Source organism: Macaca thibetana, chromosome 13, assembly GCF_024542745.1.
Source record: "Macaca thibetana thibetana isolate TM-01 chromosome 13, ASM2454274v1, whole genome shotgun sequence".
Taxonomy (NCBI): Eukaryota; Metazoa; Chordata; class Mammalia; order Primates; family Cercopithecidae; genus Macaca; species Macaca thibetana.
The window spans coordinates 96635625-96656532 of NC_065590.1; the positions used below are offsets into that span (position 1 = coordinate 96635625).

The 20908-nt window shown below is 51.3% G+C and overlaps 1 protein-coding gene and 1 non-coding gene across 4 annotated transcripts; both read left to right on the plus strand.

Moving 5' to 3' along the window:
• Window positions 1–5702: 5702 nt before the first annotated feature.
• On the plus strand, window positions 5703–13841 carry ODC1 (ornithine decarboxylase 1). Of its 3 annotated transcripts, none has more exons than XM_050753925.1 (12): window positions 5703–6105; window positions 8983–9092; window positions 9198–9316; window positions 9600–9773; window positions 9988–10160; window positions 10412–10546; window positions 10671–10752; window positions 10933–11016; window positions 12068–12230; window positions 12313–12425; window positions 12521–12735; window positions 13361–13841. In XM_050753925.1, the coding sequence occupies exons 3-12, from the start codon at window positions 9215–9217 to the stop codon at window positions 13503–13505; spliced, it is 1386 nt and encodes a 461-aa protein (XP_050609882.1). In that variant the 5' UTR covers window positions 5703–6105; window positions 8983–9092; window positions 9198–9214; the 3' UTR covers window positions 13506–13841. The 3 variants fall into 3 exon arrangements, with proteins under 3 accessions (XP_050609882.1, XP_050609884.1, XP_050609883.1); XM_050753927.1 differs by lacking the exon at window positions 5703–6105 and adding an exon at window positions 6427–6599; XM_050753926.1 differs by lacking the exon at window positions 5703–6105 and adding an exon at window positions 6627–7037.
• Window positions 7370–7503, plus strand: LOC126934546 (small nucleolar RNA SNORA42/SNORA80 family). The gene has a single exon (XR_007719011.1). It is a non-coding gene; the product is annotated as a small nucleolar RNA SNORA42/SNORA80 family (small nucleolar RNA).
• Window positions 13842–20908: the final 7067 nt, after the last annotated feature.

Genomic DNA, 20908 nt, shown 5'->3' on the forward strand with positions numbered 1-20908 from the left:
CACAGTTGTTGGAACAGAGACAGGGAGCACTGCCCTCAGGGCACTCCACCCCTTGGAAGGCCTGCAAGGCTCGGTGTGGCAGACCCCAGCCACAGGCCCTTTGGATGGTCCCGCCTCTGACTTGGCAGGGATGCAGAGCTCACACTGCCCCCGGGCAGAGCACTCACCTTCCAGAAGACCCAGGTTGTGCAAGGGCCCTCTGCATGCTGCTCCCTGTCACGAGAGGAAAAAATCTTGCAGGCGCTGGGGCTTCCCAGAGGTGGGGCCCCACCAGGGTGAGGCTCTAGCAAAAATGGGGCAGTGGCAAAGCCCAGCAGAGGCGCTGCAGCCTGTTGGGTCAGAGGGAGTCACCAGGAACTTAGAAAATAAAACAAAAGAGGCAGTTTCCTTAGGCACTGGGTAAAAGCGAGGCTTCTCTTGGCTCTTATCAATTCCCTGCTGGTCCCCAGGAACCCAGCCCAGCCATCGAGGGTCCTCCCTTGTCCCACCTGTCACTTGCACACAGGAGGAAGCAGACACCTATGGAATGAATCAACAAACACCTGACCAAAGGCAGAACACCCAGGGTCTTTTGTTCCTCTAATTTTAGATAGCACGTGGGAAGCAATTCTCCTGAGCTAATCACTGGTACAGCAACCACAAAGGACGATGGTTCAGCACAGCCTCACTTTCTTTCTTTTTTCCCCAATAGCCCACAGGTGCTATGAAACCCAGTGTCAACTTGACAATAGTGAATGACTTTGTGTGCCAGGAATCGGGCTAGAAACCGAACATATGGAGAGAAGAAAACCATGGTCCTGATTTCAAAGGGAGAGTTGCGGGGAGGGGAAGGCAGGAAACAAAGGTGCCCACATCACGTGACCCACGTTATGCTGGCAGGAGCAGGGTCCGTGGAACATCAGTGGCTCAGGGAGCTAGAGTGGCAGAAGAGGCTGGGAGGGTAGGCAGGGTAGGGCAGGCCTCAGAGGGCCCTGGATGCCAGGCTAAGGGGTTTGGACTTGACTCTGTGGACCAAGGGCCACCAGTGAAGGGCTTGAAACAGACAAGCCAAGTAGGCAGATGGCAAAGCTTCCGTCCACATGTCAGATGGCATGTCTGAATGCTGACACCGTACAGGTTTAATAGGACTCTGACTTCTGCCCACCGAAAAAGACAAGGCCGTGGGAAGCAAAATAATTATAGACATCACTTTCCCTATGAAAATGAACTCTTCCAGGCCAGGCACGGCAGCTCACACCTGTAATCCCAACACTTTGGGAGGCTGAGGAGGGCGGATCATTTGAGGTCGGGAATTTGAGACCAGCCTGGCCAACATGGCAAAAACCCATCTCTACTAAAAATACAAAAAATTAGCCAGGAGTGATGGTGCACGCCTGTAGTCCCAGCTACTCAGGAGGCTGAGGCACGAGAATCATTTGAACCCAGGAGGCGGAGGTTGCAGTGAGCTGAGATCGCGCTACTGCACTCCAGCCTGGATGACACAGTAAGACTGCGTCTCAAAATAAATAAATAAAAAAGAACTCTTCTAAACTCTCAGCCTCCAGACAAGGGCCCCCTCTTCTCTGCAACTGTGTGTGCCCACTAACCTGCTCCAGGGCACTTCTGGGCTCCCGAAGGCCCTGGCCCAGTTCCTCCTATTTGGCTCCTGTCCCAGCAGCTTCCCAGTGAGCCACACCAGGGCCGGGGCAAGGTAGGGCTGTGATGTAACACTTTATAAAACAAACATCCTGGGACTTCCACTTACACATGGGCGTCCTCTGCTTCCAGCAGATTCTTTTGGAGGAGCTCCACTTCTCTGATGATGCCACCATTGCTCAGAGGAAGGAGGGCCTCCCTGAAAGCTGCTTTCTATGCCTCAGGCACGCCATTTGGATTATGGGCAGAGATGGCACACTTTCCACCTTGGAGGGTGGATTGGGTTTTTCGGAAACACCTAATACCATTCAAAGGGCAAGGTTAAAGGACTGCTGAGTGATTGAGCTAAGGAAAACTGTTTTTGGCCAAGCATCCAGATGGGACTAGAGCATCTGTCACTGCTCCCCATTACCCAGGTATCCTGAGTTATGGCATCCTTGCCAGGGCAGATGCTAACCTCCCAAAGCCCTCATGGGACTGGAGGTCATGAGCCTCACTCCACAGTCCACTGTTCTATGCTCCTGGAAGAAGTCTGGTGAAGTAGAGCACAACCATGGACATGTAAGCAGAGCCCAAACCCATTTTCCAGAAAGCTCTCAATGTCAAACTTTCCAATATTGAGTAAGTGGATACACAAACGCTTGCTGGTTATTGTCTTCTATGTGACCTAATTCTTTTCAATAAGGGTGAGGCCAGGCGCGGTGGCTCATGCCTGTAATCCCAGCACTTTGGGAGGCCAAGGCAGGCTAATCACTTGAGGTCAGGAGTTCAAGACCAGCCTGGCCAACATGGTGAAACCCCATCTCTACTAAAAACACAAAAATCAGCTGGATGTGGTGGTGGGCATCTGGATTTCCAGCTACTCAGGAGGCTGAGGCAGGAAAATTGCTTGAACCTGGGAGGCGGAGGTTGCAGTGAGCCAAGATCGTGCCACTGCACTCCAGCCTGGGCAACACAGCAAGACTCTTGTCTCAAAAAAAAATTAATAATGATAAGGGTGACTGCTTAAGTCTGCAATCACTGTATACCTTTATAAGCCTTTTCATGTAAGTTAGCAAAGAAGAGGAAAAGATACCTCCTTCATCAGACATGTTTTTGTTTTTGGTTCAGAAAACTTGGTCAATGGATTTATACAGAACTCTATGAAATAAGTCAGATTCTTAGAACATTAGAAGGCAAGAAGAACCTGAGCTTTCATCCAGTCCAACCTCCCATTTACAGAAGGGTAGCCTGGAACTCAGAGAGGCGGAGTCATGTCCAAGCTTTCATAATGAGCGGGGCAGGGCCGGGGGGTTGTGAGGGGGCCCAAGGAATCCTAAGAAAACAGGAGTTGGTCCCAGAACTTAGGTGAGATGACTAAGCTCTTAGTAGCATGTCCAATGTAGTGTCTGATGTTTTTATTTACTCTTTTAGCACCACACACAGAATTCTCATCTCCAGCCAGGTGCGGTGGCTCATGCCTGTCATCCCAGCACTTTAGGAGGCCGAGGTGGGCAGATCACTTGAGGTTAGGAGTTCGAGATCAGCCTAGCCAACATGGTGAAACCCCATCTCTACTAAAAATACAAAAATTAGCTGGGCATGGTGGTACGTGCCTGTAATCCCAGCTACTCAGGAGGCTGAGGCATGAGAATCGCTTGAGCCCGGTAGGCAGAGGTTGCAGTGAGCGGAGATCACTGCACTCCAGCCTGGGCGACAGAGTGAGACTCTCAGAAAAATAAAAATAAAAAAGAAATCTCATCTCCACATGACAGTGATTCCTAAGTGCGTGGCATCACATATTTTTACAAGGATCTATTGCTTTTTTCCAAAGAAAAGAAATAGTAATGGAGAGGATGAAGTTTACTGAAAATACATTGAAAGACAATAAAGTCATGCATTTTGATTAAGGCCAGGTTTAGTCACCACCACCTGAGCTTCTGGAATCCAGTTGAGTGGTTGGGTTTCACCACTCAGGCCTTGCTGTCCACAGTCCTGCTGCCCAGGGCCTCTGCGGGTCTTCCTGCAGCCGCAGAGCAGAGCTCTGGGAAAGCAGCGGGACTACTTCCCTCCTTCTATTTTCCCTGCTGGGCTGTCCAGGCAAGGCCTCACCTTCCCAGCATGTGGGCAGGAGTTTGGGCTTTGGGGTGGGCTAGCAGGAGAGGAAGGTATGTGGGCGACAGCAGTGTGAGCGGCTTGTGTGTGCACCAGTCGGAGCCCTCCTGGCTCCCTGGATCTGGAACTGGAGCGGCACCGGGATCACTTCCAGGTCCCTTGCACTGGAGCGGTGGGCGGCAGCAGGGACCGGAGTCGGCCCGGCAGGGCCCACGTGGCCAGCACACCGGTGCTCCAGTTCCAGTTAATGTTTCTATCTGGCCACCCCAGGCTGCTAGGGGAACCCTACCTGCCAAGACATCCAGGCCCTCTGCCGGGAGGCTGCATACTGGGCAGTGTTGGGAATGACTGGTTGGTAGGTGTGCCAGGAAGCTGGGCAATTCTGGCAGTGCAGGACACTTCCGGAGTGTGAGGAAAATTGCGTCGTTGGAACAAAGTGTTTCCTCACAGAGAAGCACAAAGTCCGCATCACCACAGAATCAAAGATGTCCCATTCAGCGCTGGAGCTATAACGTTCTCTCATGGGTTCTGATGGTTAATCTCATCAAGAATTAAGCTTGTTAAGGGTGGAGCCACCCCCACCCCTCTAGTCCGGGCGGGTGCTCAAGGACAGATAGGGCGGACCACCCCCACATCCCTTCACATAGGAAGAAGACTCACTTCTGCTTACGGCTCGCGTTTGCCCTCTTTTTGTTTCTGTGGAAGTCGCGCCTGCTCCAGGAAGAGCTGGATCATCCATTCATTCATTTATGCATGCATTCATTAAACAGGTATTCACTGACTGTACCTCAGACCTGGCTTTGGATACCAAGGAAGTTTTTCAAAAACCTCACAGGGCTTTGTGGCTATAAAGATATCTATGTAAGGATTCTTGGGTTATCTGAGGCCCAGAGAAGGGAGGTAACTTGTCCAAGAGAACACAGCAAGTTGGGGGCAGGGCTGGGCCAGTGCTCTGAGCTCCTGCAACCCCACCCCTACCCACCCAGGACTAGATCTAGATCTACCCTCTCCTCTCTTTAACTCTTCATCGGCCACACTCCGGTCAGTCGAAATCCCCACCCTAGGGAGAGACATAACCTGTCTGGATTGTCCAAAATGGTAAAAAATGAAAAAATGAAAAAGAAAAAAAAAAGTGTCCCCAATTCAAGTCCAGTGCCTGCCTGGTGGGGGCATTCCAGCGTGGCCTGGGGTGAGTGGCAGTCCACCTCCAGAGGCATCCCCCGGGCGCTCCTAGGGACTCGAATTTCCCACGCGGCTTTTTGCCTTATGTATTCACTGTTAGACGTTTTCGGTCAAAGCATTTTGGGACTTCCGTAACTGTCAGAGCGCGCCAGGGAGCCGCCCTTAAAGATACCTAGTTACTGATGAATTCCATCCGGTAAAGTAGAGGGTAGTGGGCGGCTTGGGGGTTCAGGACCCGGCTCCCCTCACGCTCCTGGGTGAATCTCTGGCTTCACAAGGGGAAACCACCTCCGCAGGACAGGACCCATCTAGTTACAGGACACCGGATGTTACAAAGACGAGGCTTCCAGCGTGGGGGCGTGGGGGAGGCTGCCAGCCCTGCCCCCAGCGTGCTGGCGACCCCCGGGACGCCCCTTCCCTCCCGCGCCTCTGCTCCCTCGCTGGTGGGAGCGGAGCGGCACCGGGATCTCTTCCAGGTCCCTTGCACTGGAGCGGCGGGCGGCAGCACGGTCGAGTCGGCCCGGCGGGGCCCACGTGGCCAGCACACCGGTGCTCCGCTCGCGATTTCCCTTTTCCGCTCTCGGGCACGAGGCACTGAAGGCCAGGTGGAAGCACAGCTGTGCAGGGACAGTCTCCGCCATTCAGCGGCCGCGGGCCGGGGCCTGCGGCGTCGTGCGCGTGCGCGGACCAGTTCCAGGCGGGCGGACCGCCGCAGGGCGGGGCGGGGCGAGGCCGCCGCAGGGTGGGGAGGGCGGGGCGCGAGGCCGGGGGCGGGGGCCACGCGTGGGGCGGGCGGTGCTCGGCTCCGCTGACGTCGGCCCGCCAGCGCCCCACCAGCTCCTCGCGGGCCTGGGTTGGCCACCGCCGAGCCCCCGCCCCTCCCTCGGCGGCGTCCCGGCCGGAACCGATCGTGGCTGGTTTGAGCTGGTGCGTCTCCATGGCGACCCGCCGGCGCTATAAGTAGGGAGCTGCGCGCCGTGGGGCTTTGTCAGTGCCTCCTGTAGCCGCCGCCGCCGCCGCCCGCCGCCCCTGTGCCAGCAGCTCCGGCGCCACCTCGGGCCGGCGTCTCCGGCGGGCGGGAGCCAGGCGCTGACGGGCGCGGCGGGGGCGGCCGAGCGCTCCTGCGGCTGCGGCTCAGGCTCCGGCGTCTGCATTTCCCCATGGGGCTGGCCCGCGGCGCCCGGGCGCTCTGAGGTGAGGGACCGCCCGGCTGCGGAGGAAGGGAGGGAGCGAGGCGGGAGGCGGGAGCCGGGGCGGGCGGCGGGCCCCGGGCACGTGTGCGGCGCGCCTCGCCGGCCTGCGGAGACACGTGGTCGCCGAGCGGGCCACGACCTTGGGGCGCCGCTTCCTCCCGGCCCGGGGATCTCCCGCGGCTGGATAGGGGTGACCCGGGCGCCGCGTCCTGCCCCCGTCTTCACAGCTCGGGGCTGGAGCGGCCTGGCGGAGACCCTCCCAGGGATTCTGCGTCTCCGCGCCGTCCTCCTTTCCCAACCCGTCGGCGGCCGCGCGCGGGCCGGGGAGCCGTTGAGGAGGCCCTGGCGGGCGCGCAGCAGGTGCAGGGGCGCAGAGCCCGGACTCGCCTCGTTACAGACGAGCGGGGCCCCGGCCTTGGCGCCTTCAGTTTCCTTCCAGTTTTTATTTTCGCTGTGTCTACAGAGCAGATGACACCAATTTGGAAACCCGCGAGTGTGGGTAGAGCTAAGATAGTCTTTATAGCTGTGATATTAGCTGCTCGGCCAGCCATGACTTAGAGGTGTTTATTTAAGGACTCTGAATGACTCGGTGATCTCGGAAAAGCTTGGCTCAGATGAACGGACGTACACAGGGGAGCCAGCCCTAAGGTTTTCAGAAAAGGCTGATTGTGCTGTTTGCGAACCCGAAATAATTGGTGAAAGTGTAGAAGGCAGAACCTCTCAGGAATGTCTGGGGAGGACAAAGAATGTGTTGGCTGACTTTGTTTAAACATAAAATTGGGCAGACTTTAATTGATTTGTGAACATTTTTTGAAAGTTTGTTTGAATTAGCCGCTCTCTCTTCTAACATTACCGTCTTGTGCTAATTGATTCGCCATTTTAAATAGCTGTTACAGAAAGACCAAAAGGTGCTCTTCAGTAAAATATATTCAGGTAAGTTACTTAAGTAACGCTTTAAAAGATACAGAAAAAGCAAAAAAGTGTTGGCATATTAAAAAGAAATCGAAACTTTCCAAGTTTAGGCCTGAACATTGCCTTAAAAATATGTAACAAGGCCTTAAATGACCCCGTCCGTGTCTGCGTAAGCCTATTTATTATTAAATTGTAAATATTCTTTATATAAACAATATATAACCATTTCTATAACAAAAATGGTTTTGCTAGCGTTGTTACTCTCTTGCCTTCTCCGAGGGGTGATTTAGGCAACTTCCGAGGTTGACACTGCCGAGTAGTCACAATAGATAGAGCTTTAAAGCCAATTCCACGCATGGGTTTGGATTTATGACAGGCCCGTCCCCCTGGGCCTGTCATAGTACCCCATGCCAGAGCAAACTGTCCCCGAACCATTGCCTGGCCTCTGTGCCTGTAGGCTGCTGGCACTGAAGTGGGTTGCACAGTGGAAAAGAAGAAAGCTCTACCTGCAGAAATTTTTAAAGGTTAAAATAAATAATTTTAAGAAAACTGGTTCACCAGTGTGTCACATTTGATGAAATCAAAATACAGTGGCTTTTATTGTTACTAGCGTGATGTTCTTGCTTATTTTTCTTATTGGTGAAGTTAGCCCCAAATTATTCTCATAGCTAAGCAAATATGAGAGTGCCTGTAAGAACAGTTGGCATTCCGGAATTGCTAAACTTGGTAGGCAACGCTGGTTTCAGAATACTGAGTTCTAGCCGGGCGCGGTGGCTCACGCCTGTCATCTCAACACTTTGGGAGGCTGAGGCAGGCAGATTACCTGAGGTCGGGAGTTCAAGACCAGCCTGACTAACATGGAGAAACCCCGTTTCTACTAAAAATACAAAATTAGCCGAGCCCCGGGTGTGGTGGCGCATGCCGGTAATCCTACCTACTCGGGAGACTGAGGCAGGAGAATCGCTTGAACCTGGGAGGCGGAGGTTGAGGTGAGCCGGGATCACACCATTGAACTCCAGCTTGGGCAACAAGAGCAAAACTCCATCTCAAAAAAAAATTTTTTTAATTTAAAAATTTAAAAAAACCTGAATTCTAATTAGGTAACAGCAACTGTAATACAATGTGATAAATTGACTTGAGGATTACAGTTTTTAAGAAGTATATACCCAGCTAATACCTGAAAATTAACTTGTAAAATCTCAAATGCTCCAGACATTTCCATGATGCCTGTTGGTCAGTAAAAATCATTCTAAGACTTAGTGGAAGTAGGAAATAGCAAGATGTTTGTATGGCTGTATATAAAGGCTATAATGTAATCTCATCACTTTGGAAGACCCAGGTGGGTGGATCACCTGAGGTTAGGAGTTCAAGACCAGCCTGGACAACGTGGTGAAACCCTGTCTCTACTAAAAAACAGAAAAATTTGTGGGATGTGGTGGCAGGCACCTGTAATCCTGGCTACTCAGGAGGCTGAGGCAGGAGAATCGCTTCAACCTGGGAGGCAAAGGTTGCAGTGAGCGAAGATTGCACCACTGTATTCCAGCCTGGGTGACAGCGTGAGACTCCGTCTCAAAAAAAAAAAAAAAAAAGTCTATAATGCTATTTTAAGTTTCTAAAGAACTGTGAAACTGCTCTGAAATAAAGCAGACCATTATAAAACTTTTTCCATATCAGTGAGCTAAGTGCAGATAAGCTTCTGAAACTTGCGTTCTACTTTTTTTTGGTACAAATATTTGAAATGCTTAGTGTGCTGCCTTGGCAAAACCTGGTATTGAATTTGTGGTGTCCTTATACTGCCAAGGTTTATGAAATCATGTGCCTTATACCTAGTAATAATTGGGATCACCAGGCTAGTGAGTGATTTATATCCGGGGTATGATTAGCTCTGCGTGTGCTCGGCCAGTGCCCCATCTTCAACTTGATGTGTTCCTAAGGTAGACAGCAAATTCCCTGTTTTATTTCACAGATTGTCACTGCTGCTCCAAGGGCACACGCAGAGGGATTTGGAATTCCTGGAGAGTTGCCTTTGTGAGAAGCTGGAAATATTTCTTTGAATTCCATCTCTTAGTTTTCCATGTAAGTGTTCAGTTTACATTTGGGTTGCAGGTTAATCTTAAGAATTGTATTGCTAAGGCTTCTGAGTGAATTTCTCCACTCTATTTGCATTTTGTTGCATTTCAGAGGAACATCAAGAAATCATGAACAACTTTGGTAATGAAGAATTTGACTGCCACTTCCTCGATGAAGGTTTTACTGCCAAGGACATTCTGGACCAAAAAATTAATGAAGTTTCTTTTTCTGTAAGTATATGAGACCCATGCTGGCAGTGCAGCTGAGAATGCCAGGCAAGTGGAAAACTTTGGCAAGGTCTGAGGAAGAGCAGTGAGGCTTCTGTGTCTTGTTACGGAATGTAGAAATTAATTCACTGGTGGTAAATTAATAGTGATAATGGTGATATTCATATCAGTGGCTAGACTCAAAAGAGCAGGATTCATTGTGACTGATGGGAAAGAAGGTCGATGGCTGTTGGTGTGGTGTGTGGTGAGACTGCTAGTGAGTCACCTGTGACCACTCTTGTTTCAGGATGATAAGGATGCCTTCTATGTGGCAGACCTGGGAGACATTCTAAAGAAACATCTGAGGTGGTTAAAAGCTCTCCCTCGTGTCACCCCCTTTTATGCAGTCAAATGTAATGATAGCAAAGCCATCGTGAAGACCCTTGCTGCTGTCGGGACAGGATTTGACTGTGCTAGCAAGGTAAGTAATAGCAGCAGGACTCAAAAGCAGTTGTATAAAACGGTCCTGGTATTCCCCACAGGGCAGATACAAGTTGTGTTTTTTGGGCAATAAATGCTCACTAAAGGCAGGTGGGTGGGGGTGGGGCGGGGCACATCACAACTTCCTATGCTTTTCTGTTTATTTCACCTGTTAAGCCACATATGGACAGCACGACACCACTCTTGTTTTTCAGACTGAAATACAGTTGGTGCAGAATCTGGGGGTGCCTCCAGAGAGGATTATCTATGCAAATCCTTGTAAACAAGTATCTCAAATTAAGTATGCTGCTAATAATGGAGTCCAGATGATGACTTTTGATAGTGAAGTTGAGTTGATGAAAGTTACCAGAGCACATCCAAAAGCAAAGTGAGTTATTCCCCCATCTGAGGGCAAGATCAGGGGCATAAGATACGTGGATTTTTATCAAACAAACTTAATTTTCTGATGATTATATTTCTGTACTTTAGTAGAAAGTTGAAACTCTCCTTGAGTCATGAAGCCTGGGACTCTACAGAATATATCAGCGACAGTGTTTAGAACAGGATTGTTTTTATTTTAATCGTGGCTGTAAGTGAACATCTATCATGAGACATTTTCTGCACTTTCCTTGCTTGTAGGTTGGTTTTGCGGATTGCCACTGATGATTCCAAAGCGGTCTGTCGTCTCAGTGTTAAATTCGGTGCCACGCTCAGAAATAGCAGGCTCCTTTTGGAACGGGCAAAAGAGCTGAATATCGATGTCGTTGGTGTCAGGTGAGATCTTGGTGGGATAGCTGAAGGTCATTAAACAGTTTGAGGTTTACAGCCTTTCTCCTAGTGTTTGCTATTGTTTTAAGAAATACTAAGACACAGTGTCTTGTCTCTATTTTACCCCCAGCTTCCATGTAGGAAGCGGCTGTACCGATCCTGAGACCTTCGTGCAGGCAATCTCTGATGCCCGCTGTGTTTTTGACATGGGGGTGAGTATACGTGACCCCGTTAGCAAAGGGCGGGGCACAACTGACAATAACTAGTCTTAATTCTAGAGCTAACTTTTTCTGGCAGTTGGTCCTGTGTTACATGGGTTTCAGCCTATCTGCTGCATACGTTTTTGTTGTTTATTAGCTGTGGATCTGACTGACTGATTTTCTTGATTCTAGGCTGAGGTTGGTTTCAGCATGTATCTCCTTGATATTGGCGGTGGCTTTCCTGGATCTGAGGATGTGAAGCTTAAATTTGAAGAGGTAATTTAGAACAAAACTAATACGCAGTAGCTGTTTTAATAAATTCCTTTTTGGAATATTTCAAAATTTAAGTGTCTAAACTAGTACCAAAATGGGCTGAAGTGTCTTGGTGTGATACTTTGAGTGATTTCTTTGTGATGTCTAACATTGCACTTGATATCATTTGGTTTTCTAAAGTGTGAGTCAGCTTTCCCAGAAGTCTTGGATCATTAGTTACATTGGAAATCATGGCTCACACCTGTAATCCAGCACTTGGGGAGGCCGAGGTGGTAGGATCACTTGAGCCCCAGGAGTTTGAGACTAGTCTGGGCAACACAGTGAGACCCCATCTCTACAAAAAAATTTAAAATTAGCCAGGTGTGGTGGTGGATACCTGTAATCCCAGCTACTTGGAAGGCTGAGGTGGGAGGATCACTTGAGCCCAGGAGGTTGAGGCTGCAGTGAGCCATCATCATGCCACTGCTCTCAGCCTGGGCTACAGAGTGAGACCCTGTCTCCAAAAAAAGAAAAAACATGTTGCTGTGGGCTTCCTAGAGAATATGCTAACAGTGGCACATCATCACCCCAAATGTGCTTTGCTCGATCTGTGCTTCCTCTCCTGAAAATATTTGAAATGTTTAGTCACTTAGGAAGTTAAGCCATTATATTGGTGCTTGAATTTATAAAATACATCCACGTGGTTTGTTAAAATAATGACGTAGGCAGAATAGGATATTTATCCTGTTGGCATGTATTTGTTAAATAGGAATGTTTTGACGTCTTGATGCCTTCCTAGGTAGTAATTTGTTATGTACTGTTCTTTGATAAAATCATACCCATAACATCCTAAAGGAGACAGGGCGCCTGGAGGGGAATGAAAGTGAGCCACCTGGGATGTGCAGCCTGGTTTGCAGGGAGATGTTGATGATGTTTTGCTTTTGTTACTTAATGATAAACTTGTCTGCTGAGGTCTGGTCTCATGATGTCATGTCACAAGGCCCTGTGATGTTACTTCCCCGTGTGAATTCTCCACAATGAAGGCTGCTCTTTCTTTCCTGTTTCGCTTTCTTAGATCACCAACGTAATCAACCCAGCGCTGGACAAATATTTTCCGGCAGACTCTGGAGTGAGAATCATAGCTGAGCCCGGCAGATACTATGTTGCATCAGCTTTCACACTTGCGGTCAATATCATCGCCAAGAAAATTGTATTAAAGGAACAGACTGGCTCTGATGGTATGTGTAAAGGACAAATCACTTCATGTATAACTGAAAGCTGATGCAAAAAGTCATTAAGATTGTTGATCTGCCTTTCTAGATGAGGATGAGTCGAGTGAACAGACCTTTATGTATTATGTGAATGATGGCGTCTATGGATCATTTAATTGCATACTGTATGATCACGCACATGTAAAGCCCCTTCTGCAAAAGGTAATTTCTGAGCATACTGTAGAAAACAATTAAGAGGACTGGTCACAACCAGTATAATTAAGTAGTACTTCCCCTCTCTCTCTCTCTTTGTATAGAGACCTAAACCAGATGAGAAGTATTATTCATCCAGCATATGGGGACCAACATGTGATGGCCTCGATCGGATTGTTGAGCGCTGTGACCTGCCCGAAATGCATGTGGGTGATTGGATGCTCTTTGAAAACATGGGTGCTTACACTGTTGCTGCTGCCTCTACGTTCAATGGCTTCCAGAGGCCGACGATCTACTATGTGATGTCAGGGCCTGCGTGGTAAGCCAGCCATGCATGTGGGTGGTGCTGCCAAGAATAGGCACCTTCTTGAATATGTGCTGCTTGTTTAGACGAATAAGAAATTGTCTTGCCTAAGATTAAATACAAATGGATATTTTTCCTAAGAAAAGTTTTAGAAAAGACTGAGGATATTTCTGTGTAACTGGAATATATTTAAGTTTGTGCCCTGTGTCTTGTGGTTTCCTTATTACCAAAAAGGTGACTGAAGAAACGCTTGCTTTAGAAATACGTTGAATTGGCCGGGTATGGTGGCTTACACCTGAAATCACAACACTTTGGGAGGCCAAGGCAGGAGGATCACTTGAGCCCAGCAGTTCGAGACCCTGTCTCTACAAAGAATTAAAAAATTAGTTGGCCATGGTAGTGGGTGCCTTGTAGTCCCAGCTACTTGGGAGGCTAAGGTGAGAGGATTGCTTGAGCGTGGGAGGTTGAGGCTGCAGTGAGCTATGACAGCACCATTGTATTCCAGCCTGGGTACCAGAGAAAGACCTTGTCTCAGAAAAAAAAAAATACATTGAATTGTTTCCTGATGGGAAGTAAATACTGTCATGCCCAGTTAGGAGTGTGAGGCAGGGTTTTTAATATTCCACTTTTCTTCTCTCAGGCAACTCATGCAGCAATTCCAGAACCCCGACTTTCCACCCGAAGTAGAGGAACAGGATGCCAGCACCCTGCCTGTGTCTTGTGCCTGGGAGAGTGGGATGAAACGCCACCCAGCAGCCTGTGCTTCAGCTGGTATTAATGTGTAGATATCACTCTGGTAGCTGTTAACTGCAAGTTTAGCTTGAATTAAGGGATTTGGGGGGACCATGTAACTTAATTACTGCTAGTTTTGAAATGTCTTTGTAAGAGTAGGGTCGGCACGATGCAGCCATATGGAAGGCTAGGATATGGGTCACACTTATCTGTGTTCCTATGGAAACTATTTGAATATTTGTTTTATATGGATTTTTATTCACTCCTCAGACATGCTACTCAAGAGTGCCCCTCAGCTACTGAACAAGCGTTTGTAGCTTGTACAATGGCAGAATGGGCCAAAAGCTTAGTGTTGTGACCTGTTTTTAAAATAAAGTATCTTGAAATAATTAGGCATTGGGACGTTTTTACAGCGTGTTCATTCCAGACAGTTCATGAGTCCCGTATAGCTCGTTCTGATTCTCAGAGAACAATGGGTCCACACACACACAGGTAGGAGGACAGGTGAGACGGAAGTCCCGTCCTCCAGTGTGGACAGTGCATATCTGCTCAGCCCACCCCACATGTCCAGAGTTGGCCGTGAACTCCGTGTGCAGAGGCCCTGGTGGTGGGACCTACTTAAGTCTGATAGACCTGGCCTGCAAAGACCATCCATGTCGCCTCCCACCTTCACGCCCGTGAGAGCTTAGGAATGTATATAGCACAACATTTGGCAGTCAGCTTATTTTAATAAATTCAGCAACAGCAAGTCCCCACCATGTTGTGTATCTTCACTGTCTTGTCTGACCATATCCACTGGCCTTGTGTGTTCTTTTACTCAACGTGTACCCCCGCTCTCCCCCAAAACATGGCAGGCTCTCATGCTCCGTAACCCCCACTGTGGCGATGTCTTATGGGTAACGCTGGAGCTGCAGGAGGAGGGAAGGACACGTCAGAGCCACCAGGCAGTGGGAGCATCCTGGAGTCCCCACCAGCCTCATGAGGGGAACAGGAAGAGAGCGAATGTGTAGGGGGGAAGGCTGTGGCTCCTCCCAGGGTGGAAGGCCAAGCTGATGTTGTTACACATTTACGAAAGCTGAAGAGAGTGACTTCCTGCCTTTCTCAAAAGCACCACCTTCCCCTGAGCCCTGAGTCCGGAGAAGTCAGGAGCCCTCCTGTGGCTGTAGTTACCTCGTGTGGCTGCCAAGTTAGCCCAGGGCTTGGCTTATCACCAACTCTGGTCTCCCTGGGCCAGAGTTGCCAAAACATGGAAGATTTTTTAGGAGCCACAGAGGTTGGTTCTGACTGGAGGGGGAAGGCGGGAAGGAGCGCTGTAGTCCACAGCCCTGCCTTCCAGGAGCCTGAGAAGTAGGATGCTGGTGTGTTTGGGTAACTGAGCTTTCCCAGCAAGGGCAGTTCCCTGGGATCCGGGACCCACTATGTTAAAAATACGACAGTCGGCACTGAGTGTGTACTGTGTGCCAAGAAATTTGAGCTAGACATCAAGCCTAGACTCTTGGTACATTAGGTCTTCCATCTTAAAAAGGAAGAAATTCCCAAGGTCGCTTAGTGGCAGTGCTGAGCTTAGACTGAAAAGAGGGGTATTCCATTCAAAGTGGACTAAGGCTTTGGAAACAATGCTCTTTCAGCCAGTTAGGTGAAATGCAATCCAACAACTGTCAATAGTGCCAGTGGGGACAGAAACAGCCCCAGGTAATCACGTGCTACACGTGAGTGGCCCCTGAAGCCTCGCTCCTGACCACAGCTTGGCGCAGCCACTTACCAGGCCCCAACAAAGCCGGACTTGGGTCTGTGAAATGATGTGGCCAGGCTGGATCAAGTGATCTTCCTTGGCCCTTGTACATGGGAGCAGGCAGGCACATTTGGCAGGAGAGACCAGAGAACGAGGACAGCCAGACGGTAGCTGGGGCTGTGTCGACACCAGGCACTGTCCTCCAGGAGGCTTAAGTCCTACTTGAGTTTGGGTATCTCCACTTTATTATTAAAGATGGTGCTGTCTGGTCGTGCACAGATACTGGACCTTTCTAGACTTGTGACTTGAAGTGAATACAGCTCCACCAAGACCACTTGTGAATTTCCTCCTGGCACGCCAGCCCCCACGAGAGGGGATTCAGGGGAACTGAGCTATTGGGCAAAGGTAAAGGCAGCCAGAGTACCTTGGAATCACTTGGGGCATTTCTTAAAAATACTGCTTATTACCCCCTGACCACTTTCCCCAGACTCTGGGGGTGGGGTAGTGTTGGAAGACACAAAAGTATCCCCAGCTCCTACTCCCAAATACGTTCCAGATAGATGAAAGTTTTAAACGTAACAGACCATAAACCTACTGGAAACAAATTAAGGGACACACAGGGCTACAATACCCATGAAAAGGGCTAATTTTCTTCATATTAAAAACTCTAACAAATCAATAAAGTAACTAATAGAAAGTGGGCAAGACATAAACCTGGCTCTCAGTGCAGTTTTTTTTTTTATTGAGGTGGAGTCTCACTCTCACCCAGGCTGGAGTGCAGTCGCACCATCTCAGCTCACTGCAACCTCTGCCTCTGGGGTTCAAATGATTCTTCTCCCTCGGCCCCCTGAGTAGCTAGGACTACAGGTGCATGCCACCACACTGGGCTAATTTTTTATTTGTAGTAGAGACAGGGTTTCACCATGTTGGCCAGGCTGGTCTTGAACTCCTGGTCTCAAGTGATCCACCCGTCTGCACCTCCCAAAATGCAGGGATTATAGGCATGAGCCACCACGCCCAGCTGACGGTAAACTTTTTGAACATGACATTTGTCAACCGAAGGAGACAAAACTATGAAAATCTATTTCTCACCTATCAGATTGGCAAAGATGAGAGTTCCCCAGCTCGTGGGGTGAGCAGGTGTGCTCATGCACTGGGCAGGAAAGTAAATTAGAGGAACAGTCTCTTTGGAGGGAACTTGACAATATCAATAATCCACATTATAGGCCGGGCTCAGTGGCTCACACCTGTAATCCCAGCACTTTGGGAGGCCGAGGCAGGCAGATCATAAGGTCAGGAGATCAAGACCATCCTGACAGGTGAAACCTCTACTAAAAATACAAAAACAAAATTAGCCAGGTGTGGTGGCAGGTGCCTGTAGTCCCAGCTACTCGGGAGGCTGAGGCAGGAGAATGGCGTGAACCCGGGAGGTTGGAGCTGGCAGTGAACAGAGATTGTGCCTGTGCACTCCAGCCTGGGCGACAGTGAGACTCTGTCTCAAAAAAAAAAAAAAAATCCACATTGTCTTTGACCCAGCAGTTGTAAGAATTTCTCTGATGAAATACTCTTCTAAGGTTATTCATTGTGGCATCATTTGTAAACAATTTCTTGTATACAAGAAGGTGCTGATGAAATTGTCCATGGAATGGGATACACCATGGTTAAGGAATGAGGCAGATTCATCAGTACTGATAAGGAACAAGCTCCAAGCTAGATTCAGTGACAATAGCAGAGCAAGGGACACTGTTGCATGCTATTATGTGTGTAAAAAGCAAAATCAAACCCCAACAAACTGTGTGTGTACATACATACATATGCACGGAATATTTCTGGAAGAGCTTGTGAGAGACGGGTAACAGAGGTTGCCTCTAGGCAGAAGAATCAGAGGCCTGGGCGGAGAGTGGGGACTGGCTCCACACTGCACTTTTGAAATGGGTATGTATTACGTGACTTTACGAGGATTGTTAAATAGGCTTCCCATGTGAAGACATAAACTCAGAGATGAACTCAAGTCATGCAGATGGCGAGGCAACATTCAAGCCAGGTCAGATGATTCCAGCTTCATTCAGTGTTTCCCTACCCCGGGAACATGCTGTTAAGCATCTGGAGGGTGGCTTGGGCAGTGGACTGGCTCAGGGGGTCATGGTAGAGTTGCTCACGACTTGGTCCTCACCTTTGCAGGGTCCAGGAGGGCTGGCTCATGCCAACCCAGCTCATGAGGCCGATGAAGGCAGCAGACGCATCAGAAGCCAAGGATGGGAACATTCCTGGCGCATCAGCAGGTGGTCAACCCCTCCCTCCCCGACAGGGTCAGGGCCAGGCACTGCCCCTCACAGACAGCCTGCAGCAACCAAAGGCAGGCCAGAAGCCTGTGGGCAGAGCAAACCACGTGTGCCCCCTGCAACCCTCTCCAGCCCTGGCTGACGCCCACTTTGCACCTTCTTGTGAATGGGGCCTGCCCCTACCCAGGCTTCCCTCGGCTTGTCGTGTGAAGTCATGTGCTCCTCACACCCCCAACAGTGACCTCTTCGACTGGGACCACACATCTCTTTGCAGGTTCCCTCCTTACCAGATTTTCCTAAGTGACTTGAAGTGGCTGGCTAGCCCCTCGCTTAGGGGTTTTCTGGCTGTCACCCTGTACCCTCTTTGACATGGGCCCTCCCCCATGCTGGGTCTGGCTGGAGAACTGCCCCTCTCTGGGTCCGGCTGGAGAACTGCCCCTGAAGGCAAGACTCAACCCGTTTCATATCGGGTTCTGTCCCTACCAGGGAGTCCCGAGAAGCCTCAGTGCCTGGGGGTGAGGGGGGCAAGTGGGGCGAGTGGGGGGCTCCGCCCTCTCCTTCACCCAGTCTCACCCATCAGGTTTCAAGGTAGGATGTCATGTGAAGAAAAGGTTTTGCTGAGTTCTCCCAGCTCTTGTTTTTCACAGATGGGATGAAGCCCAGAGAGGCCAAGTGACTCGTCTGAGGCGAGTCCGTGAGTTAGGAGGAGGGTCTGGGAGTCCTCGGGGCCCTGCCTCGCCAGCCAGGTTCTGCTCCTGGGTTCTTGCTGAACGATGACCATGACTAGAATGAGGCATCCTTTTCTCACCAAGGGCGACGTGGTCCCGGCCCTTGCTCTCTGCCAATCCTACTCCCTGCCAGGGTGGCAGAGGCAGACCCGAGCACCCATGGCTCCGGAATACCACAGAGGGTGGCACCTGGCCCTGCATTCCTGCTGTGGCTTTGGCTTCGGCTGGAGCTGGACAGACGCAGCCGGACCCGGACCCCACACCTCACTAGGCACTAGCCAGACCCAGGCCGCACGCCTCACTAGGCACTGGGGTCCCCACGGCCGCTGCCTCCTGAGTGGGGGTTGAGCTGGTGCTGCCCCTGGCAGGGCTGCTACAAGGGAGGATTGGTGACGGCCCAAATGCAGGGCACGCAGTGGAAGCGCCTCCGGAATTCTTGCTGCTGTTGGGAGTTAGGAGAATTTTATCCATGCGCAGCGCTGACTCCAGGCTGGAGAGGGCTGTGACCAGGCGTGCTCTGGCGCTGGCCGGGGGTTACCTAGGTGGAGCTCAGTCAGGTGACTTGTGGAGCTCAGGCCCATGAGCTTGTGAGCTAAGGAGGGGGGTCTCCAGGCGGGGCCAGCTCGGGGGCAGCTCTGCACGGGAGGAGGCCTGGTGCCCTGCTGGACGAGGGTCAGTCTGGGCCTGGGTGGCTCCGCCAGGAGGATCATACACCTGGTCCTGGGGGTGCCTGTCAGGAGGCCTGGCCCTTGCAGCTTCTCACCCACCCCAGAGCTGTGCAGGCTGCACTCCCTGGCTTCTCAAGGAGGGTTGCCAGATTCAGCACAAATATAACATACTGCATGGGAGATATGTCAGCTGCAAAATTCCTTCTCGTTGATCTGAAATTCAAGTGTAACTGGATGCTCTGTATTGTATCCGGCATTTCTATCTGGCAATAAGGCCTCTGGTCCTGGATACCGGGAGCCTGGCCTCAGCTTTTGTGTGCCGTTTGGCCCACCACAAGTCAGGGGCTCCTCTGGGCCTCAGTATCCTCCTCTGTCATCAAATGCCACCCAGGACAGAAAACTTTTCTCCAAAGCAGGCCCACCTGGGACCAGCACACCCAAGCCCTGGACGGCCCTCCCGGCTGTGGACACCAGGGGGCAGCAGCACCCCGCGGTGGCAGCACAGTCCGGGCCAGGAAAAGGTGGTCAAATCACTCGACCACTGGGCGAACATTGACAGCTCACCTGTCACAGGGGGCCCTTGTCGAGGTGGCCTCGATCCAGAGCTCCCGACTCAGCCACACCAGGGTCCTGGGGGCTTTGAGGAAGGGGCACCAGGCAGCCTAGTCCCTGGCCAGACCACTCCCCTCACCCTCAGAACGCTTCCTGACGCCCCCCAGGTGAAGCTCCCAGCCCAGCCCCGCACCCCTGCCCCATGTTGTAGAACCAACCCTGTGAACAGCTGGTGGGGCCCTGCAGCCTTGGTCCTGGCTGTCCCCCTGCCTGTCCCCAAAGTGGCCCCAATCCCCTCTGAGGTGTTCCCAATGCTCCCCTATGCCCAACAGCGACTGGTGACCCCACCCGGCCTCCCCTGACCACCCCCCATGATAGGCTGAGTGGGTGGAGGGCAGATCTTCACCCACCCCCGCCACCCCTCCTGTGGGTCTGGTGCCTGGCACCTGTCCCTGAGCCAGAGGCAGAGCCCAGCTGAGGCTACCTGTGCTGCCCTCCTCATCCGCCACACGCCACCACACATGCAAACATACCACATCCATCCATCACACACACACACAGTTACACCATCCCCCACACACCACCACACATGCAAACACACCACATGCATCCACAGCGCACACTAAGACCACATGCCCCAGCCACACACACACCCCACAAGACACTCGAACACACGGCTCCATGCTTTGCCATCCCTGCCAGGGTGCCTGACCCTAGCCCTGGGGCCCCCACCTCCAGAGGTCCCCAGGAACCTGGGGGTCAGGTCCTGCCCCTGAGAACCCTTGCCTTTCCCCCAAGGCCCTGCAGCCCTTCCCTCTGCCCCTGGTTCCCTGACCACATGGTTTACAGGTGAAGACACAGCGCTTGTCCAATGCCAGGCAGCTCATTCGAGGTGGAGCTGGGACTTGGCCTGGGTCTCAGTGTGTCTCCAGGGCACACACTGCACAGTTCCAGCTGCATGAAGATGGGGCAGAGCCACCTGCTGACCCTCCCTCCATTCATTCATCCCCACTCATTCCTGAGCAGCCTCACAGGGTTCCAGGATGGAGACGACCAGAGTAATTTGATGAGGTCACCGAAGGCGACCTCTGGAGGAGGGGACATGGAGGCCTAGGACAGGCCTGGTGCAGGGAAGCTCAGCGGGAAGGGAGGCCACTGTGGGCCCAGGTGGGCCAGGAAGGGGAGCAGGGTGCCCAGAGCCCAGGCCCAGCCTCTCAGGCTGCGGAGCCAGGCGCCCCACCTGACCCTCCTGGAATGAGCTGCCAGGGCTGCCACTGGACAGCCTCATGTGGCACCCCAGAAGCCACCCACCTGTGGACCCGGGTCCACCACAGCACACGCAATGCCACACAAACACAGCACAGTACACACCACCACACACATCCACAGCACAGTTACACCATGCCCCACACACTGTGACACACACACATCACACACACATCACACCATCCCCACACATAGTCACAAAACACACACACCACACACACACACACA

Excerpts from the sequence above, each read along its gene's own strand:
- ODC1 (XM_050753925.1), top strand. The coding sequence starts at position 9,215 with ATGAACAACTTTGGTAATGAAGAATTTGACTGCCACTTCCTCGATGAA. Across the intron at positions 9,317-9,599 it reads TTAATGAAGTTTCTTTTTCT|GATGATAAGGATGCCTTCTA; the intron begins GTAAGTATATGA and ends CTCTTGTTTCAG. Across the intron at positions 10,547-10,670 it reads ATCGATGTCGTTGGTGTCAG|CTTCCATGTAGGAAGCGGCT; the intron begins GTGAGATCTTGG and ends TTTTACCCCCAG.